This window comes from Diprion similis, chromosome 1 (assembly GCF_021155765.1).
Source record: "Diprion similis isolate iyDipSimi1 chromosome 1, iyDipSimi1.1, whole genome shotgun sequence".
NCBI lineage: Eukaryota > Metazoa > Arthropoda > Insecta > Hymenoptera > Diprionidae > Diprion > Diprion similis.
In genome coordinates, this window is record NC_060105.1 from 16,823,445 (window position 1) to 16,829,613 (window position 6,169).

At 39.1% G+C, this 6,169-nt stretch overlaps 1 protein-coding gene across 2 annotated transcripts; it reads right to left on the reverse strand.

Moving 5' to 3' along the window:
* Positions 1–268: 268 nt before the first annotated feature.
* On the reverse strand, positions 269–4,633 carry LOC124405099 (zinc finger and BTB domain-containing protein 49-like). 2 transcript variants are annotated; one of them, XM_046879710.1, is made up of 8 exons: positions 4,257–4,633; positions 3,457–3,651; positions 3,105–3,398; positions 2,653–2,822; positions 2,225–2,576; positions 1,977–2,144; positions 1,713–1,880; positions 269–1,628 (listed from the first exon to the last, which is right to left on the reverse strand). In XM_046879710.1, the coding sequence occupies exons 2-8, from the start codon at positions 3,626–3,628 to the stop codon at positions 418–420; spliced, it is 2,535 nt and encodes an 844-aa protein (XP_046735666.1). In that variant the 5' UTR covers positions 3,629–3,651; positions 4,257–4,633; the 3' UTR covers positions 269–417. The 2 variants fall into 2 exon arrangements, with proteins under 2 accessions (XP_046735666.1, XP_046735676.1); XM_046879720.1 differs by lacking the exon at positions 4,257–4,633 and having other exon boundaries at positions 3,457–3,846.
* Positions 4,634–6,169: the final 1,536 nt, after the last annotated feature.

Genomic DNA, 6,169 nt, shown 5'->3' on the forward strand with positions numbered 1-6,169 from the left:
AATTAGCGATAAAAATATGTCATTAATAATTATTGAGTAATGTATAAGGTCTTTACTGAAATATAAACAATATAAAAGTTTATTATAAAACTCGAATAGAAGAATTCTTCAATTCATTCGTGTCAATTTCAGTTTTACACAAAAAGAAGAGTTTCAAAGTTTAATTACCGCACGATAGTTAACGTGTATATACATGTAATATAATACATAAGATGGTTTTGTAAATAGATAACTTTTGTCCAATTGCATAATTTTACGTAGGTAGAAGTCTTATAAAAATAAGAATAAACATTATTAAATCAAAATATCACATCATTCGCAATTCCGAGTCTTTTCAGTTTTCTTATATCACATACCTTCAATATAATCCGATCTTCTAACCGGACCAAATTTTGTAAGCGTTAATAAAATTATTTTCTAGTCCCTATCATTATTTACATCAGTCAATTCGTTGGGCACTTCTAATTTAGACAATTGACAATTTATAAAAGAATTGCACCCGTGTACACGAGGTCTTAGTATCTCCGATGTCCTCCTTCTCCAATGTATATCGCTCAATTTCTTAACGTTCGACGATTTTTCTATACCTTCTACGTGTATTGCATTAATTTCATTTGATGCAAAGTTATCAGGGCCGCCTGCGGCCAATAAATTAGATTCTCTCAAGTCATCCCTGATATTTACATACCTAGCTTTAGTAATGGTAGGTACGCAATTAGCTCTCTCCGGCTCACACTTGATTCTGCTCGACAGAGTTTGCGGTGAAAAAGCTGTTAGGAAGTTGGCAGCGTCATCAACCTCGGGTTCTGATTTCAACTGATCTATTGCACGTTTTTTTGGAACTGTATGCCTTGGTATGTTCATGCCTTTTGTGTCCTGACATTCGATCCATGTTTTATCTGTTTCAGGCTTCGTAATTTGATTTTCCAAAAAAAGCAGCTTCTCGGGTAGGGAAGGCTGCATTTTTTTAAGCTGTCCTTCGATTTGCGATCTCTCGGGGCTCTGAACTTTGCCAACCGTCATTGGTTTGTTGGAAATATTCGGTCGAAGGGGTATTATCTTATGAACCGAATGTTGTCTGTCAATCCTGTTGCAAAAGTCAGATTGGAAGTAGCAGTCGTGATTTAAATTTGTTTTGGGATATAACTTCTCTTCGATTCTACGGTTGATAACGACTGCTTCAGCTAGTGGAATCGGTTCTGTATGAGTGAAGGCTTTCTTTGGAGAATTTATCTTTTCTTCTGGTCGTTTGATACTAATTGGTCCATTGATTACCGGCACAGCATTACTCAACTCTGTAGTCGTCCTTATAACCGGTGTAACGTTACTTCTGCAATCCAATTGAGAGTCAATTTGCGCGTGAGAATTTAGGTAATGAAGTGACATTTTACACGGACTCTTTGGTAACGCAGTCGAAATGGCTCTCTGCTTTCCTTTTGGTTTCGTTTTTGGTTTAGAAGTATTAACTGGCTTTGATTTCACCGGTCGAGTCTCGTCCTCCCGGTTTTTAGTTTTGTTTTCAACAGTTGAGGTTTGATCCTCCGAATGATGATGTCTCGTATGCCGATTAAGATTGTCCTTTCGTCTGAATACAGTGCTGCAAAACTGGCAAGGAAATGGCTTGTCGTCTGAAACAAATCGACTTTATTCCCATCAGCGAATAACGCTGACTTGAAAATACAAAGACATCAATCCGTGGTTTGCGGACTCACCGGAATGCACTGCGAGATGCCGACTCAGCTCGCTTTTGGCTAGAAATACTTTAGAGCAGTCTGAGCACGAAAATGGACGTTCCTTGCCGTGCGTACGTCTGTGACGAACCAACAAGCTTTTATCTTTGAAGCTCTTTCCGCATTGCTCGCACATATGAGGCCGTTCATCTGTCGAGCGATCGTGGTTAGAATAAGTACTCCGAAAGCTTGGGATCGTACTTTAGAAACCAAACGGGACTAAATCATAACAATTACTCGACTTACTAGAATGCGTGTGCATGTGACGTGTCAAGTTGGTTGCTTCGCGAAACGATTTCTTACAAATTTGACATGTATACGGCATCACGCCTGTATGGATGTTCATGTGACTCTTCAAATCATTTTGACTGTTATATCCTTTCTCGCAAATGGAACATTTGTAACGTTTTTCATCTGCGACAGCGATTGCAATATTTATACTCAAAGATCGAAAATGTTGGAATGTATGTAGATTAGGAACAAATTCCTCATACCTTGGTGACAATGAAGATGCCTGTTGAGTTTATTACGCTGCGGAAATGCTTTTCCACAAGTCGAACATTTGAAAGGTTTATAGCCCGTGTGCGTTCGTTCGTGATACTGAAAGTGTGACTGCTTGACAAAACTTCTATCGCATATGGTACATTTGTACGGTTTTATCCCAGTGAGACAGGAATCGTGATATCGCTGTGCCGTAGCGCTCTTAAATGTTTTGCCGCATATGTTACATCTGTACGATTCTTGCGGTCCTGGTATAACGGATATATGAGTCCTTTTCAGCTTACTATTTTTGCGTCCCTTTACTTTTTCTGAATTTTCTTGGTTGGGACAATCGATTATTTTATCCTGGAAAAAATATCTAGTATCAGTTCCACCGCTGTGAATTTGGTCGAGGTAAGAATATGAGTAAAAAATTGCATACATTTTTTTCGTTACTATCTCTCATCTGAGATAGCGTGTTCTGATGATTGTTTTCAGCTTTTGGAGAGAATCGCACGGTGGTGACTAGTTCCAATGGCACCATTTTTTGCTCACGAGTTTGGAGGATAACAGGTGCTTGTGGTTCCGTGGTTTGATCGCCAGCATCGAAACCTAGAGTCAGGGAATATTTTTTATTTACTTATTTTATTTATGTGTAAATTATAACGGTTTTACAGACCCTTAGATTCATTCTGATACATTCAATGCCACTAAATGCATCTGAATTTAGTGTTCGGAAACTTTTTTCTAGATCGCAAACTTCATTTTAATCGTGATCTTCTTTCAATAGGTTGTAAGAGCAGAGGATTTTTATTGCATAAAGCGTCGGCATTGCCCCGTATCCTATAACTGAGACTTGCCTAACTCAATACACGACATCAATTTTGTCGTTACCTGTTTTAGATGAAACATATCGTTGCGCCAAAGCCGCAGAGTTGTGATTCGAGTTCAATATCCCGGTTATACTTTCAGTGCTCATCTTCTGATCATCGACCCATTCCAATCGGCGACCAGAACTCTCCGACTCGCACGAATCTTGCTCGTCGAATAGAACTCGATCGTGGTCTAGCGTCTTGTTCATCACAAGTTCCAAAGGCTGCAAGGCAGTTTCTTCTTTCACAGTACAAAGGTTCGATTCGCTAGAATCTGGAGGCTCAGATTCCAGTGACAAAAAGTGTACCGGATAGTCTAGAATAAAATAAACCTGTGTATTAAAACATTTGGACACGCGTTAAACGTTGCTTACCAAAGTTGCCGATCTTCTGAATGTGTGGCGTATTCTGGCAAGTCTTACATCCGTCCTCCTCATCGACCAGACAAATTCGACATTTCCTGTGCCCACAAGCATCTTCGATGAGGCGCGAAGACGATGCGTTTGTGTATTCCCCACAGTTCGGACACTTGTTTCGTCCCATCATCTTTGTTTGATTTTATTCTTTACCTAGATTCAATTATTTATTCATTTTTGGCATTTGATTACCTTCATTTAGTTATTCTTAATATTAACTTTTTGGTTTCTAATCAGGATTTCATGCGAAACAGTGTATTCGTGTGATTTTTAGAGCTTTGTTAAAACCTCCACAAGATGTGTTTCAGGCAGTTAAACGGTCAAAGGACTTCGTCGTGAATGATGATGAAAATTCCTTCATTGCAAAAGCTCACCTCTTGTACATACAAGGCTCACAAGTATTTAAATCTGAGTTCTTTCCTACAATTATGTTCATACGAATACTTCTTTGTAACTACGCTATTATCATTAATTTGTTAAATAAACATTATAGTTTTTCCGAAGAGGTACGAACGGTCAAATTCTTTGACTTTTATTCGTACGACCTTCGAAAGCGAGAATCCTGCACATGTAACCTCAACCTTTCACAGTTAACGCGAGGTCGGACGCTACTTACTTGCATGCCTTGCATGATAAATAAAACAATGATCATTACGTAGTCGAATTTCGATATTGGACAAAAACAAAAACATGCGACGATCAAAGCATCAGATTTGTGTATTTGTGGAAACAGGGTATTGAATATAATGTGAATTAACCTGAAATTCGACAACGACGATTACGGCACGCCATCCGTCGCCTCTTTGAGTCTCTACAACGCAGATCGCATAAAACAACACCAATAACCATGCAGCTTTTCGTTTTTTAAACTCTCGTCATGCAGCATGCCGGCTGACATTTTGATGCATGATTGATCGGTGGCGATGCAGAATAATCTCCATGTCTGACGGATCTACGTATTTGCGAATATACTGGCCTGCGATTCACCACGAATTGAATCACCGCCGCCGCGTAGGATATTCACACATGCATACATCCAAGATCCAAGCCACGATCCAATGATCAATCTATTTCAGCCTCCGCGTAGCGGTGTTATATCACGTATTTTTACGCATACTTTTTTCCTCTGCCTCACACACATCGTCCGCGCAGCTCTAACAATAAGATGCTCATACACCACCGATTTGATCTGAATACCTTTTTAATACTTTTAAGGTGCATATAAAGACCCGTTGTACACCTCGAAAACTCGGGGATGCAAAACTCTTATACCGCTCAAGCGATCAGAGTGAAACTTGGGCAGTTAATGCCTTATTTTGGCAAAAAGTGGAGCGTCTTTTTACTTTTTCAAAATTTTGAAAAAAATTTTACAGATTGGTTACCACTCACAAAAATTGTCCAAATTTTCACAGTTGCACTGAATGGATCGACCTAACCGGTATGATGCCACTCGGCGGTGATGAAACACACATTTTGAGCCCAGTCCCATGAGATTTGATGGTGAAATGACGAAATGGCAGCTGATCTGGTTTTCGATTACGAAGTAAACCGAAATCTCATTTTGGCGACATTTGTTACCGATATTACGCGCATGCCGGTAATGTATGCGTGTAATGTCGGTAAGAAATTACCGGCATACATGAAAGGTCGGTAACAGGGTATGTAATACTCCTACCCCTACCGACTGAGTAAACTCGCGCTTTTTCTCCATATATTAACACGTGAATAGTAACACGTGTTGAAAAACCTCACATTTTATTGACGAATTTTGGGATATGAGTTCATTTCCTGAATTCCGTTATGAAAAAATGGTAACACTTGTGTGAATAATCAGCCCTGTATTCGATAAAAAAAAATTTCAAATCCCTCCCCCGTTCCTCGATCTCCGGGTCAGTAGTTCGCCTGGCCGTATACGTACTAGGGTGTCCCTTATTTTGGGTGTTGGCGAATTTGTGTCACCACACCCCCCAAATCAACTTCAAATAATTCGAAAACAATCGTCTAATTTTTTCAGATCTCTACTTCAACTCTGGGATAGTCCGCTTTGTGATCGGAGTTTCTTATGGAAATAACATGGGAAAAGCTTGTTTCCTCAGTACATATTTTGTTGCAAGACTAATAATATACAAAAAAATCTGTAACTGCGGGGTTTTAGTGGGCATCAGTACTACTATCTGTAAAAAAAATTACATCATGATACCAGCAAATCTAGACGAATCGGACTTTCTCTGAATGCAAAAAAAGGTCAAATTTCGAGGGTCTGCAATTCGTCGAGATTGCGTGGTATGATTATGTGAATTTTTTCCCAGACAGTAGCCCTAAGGCCGACTAAAACCTCACAGTTACAAATTTTTTTAAACATCATTACTTTTACAATAAAATATATACTGAGAAAGAAAGTTTTTCCCACGTTATTACCATAAGAAACTTCGACCACAAAGCGGATTATCTTACAGTTGAGGCAAAAATCTGAAAAAATTTCGTAAATGTTTTTAAATTATTTGAAGTTGATTTGGGGGGTGGGGCGGCGAAAATTCGTCAACACCCTAATTAAGTAAGGGACACACCCTAATACGCACTCTAGTCCCCTACCTGGCGGCCTTGTACTATACTTTGAAAAACAAGTACTTAGATATATTTCCCGGCCATAATCTTTTGGGATATCATTTTT

Excerpts from the sequence above, each read along its gene's own strand:
- LOC124405099 (XM_046879710.1), bottom strand. The coding sequence starts at position 3,628 with ATGATGGGACGAAACAAGTGTCCGAACTGTGGGGAATACACAAACGCA. Across the intron at positions 2,145-2,224 it reads GCATCTTCATTGTCACCAAG|ATGAAAAACGTTACAAATGT; the intron begins GTATGAGGAATT and ends TCGCTGTCGCAG. Across the intron at positions 1,881-1,976 it reads TCACATGCACACGCATTCTA|ATGAACGGCCTCATATGTGC; the intron begins GTAAGTCGAGTA and ends ATCGCTCGACAG.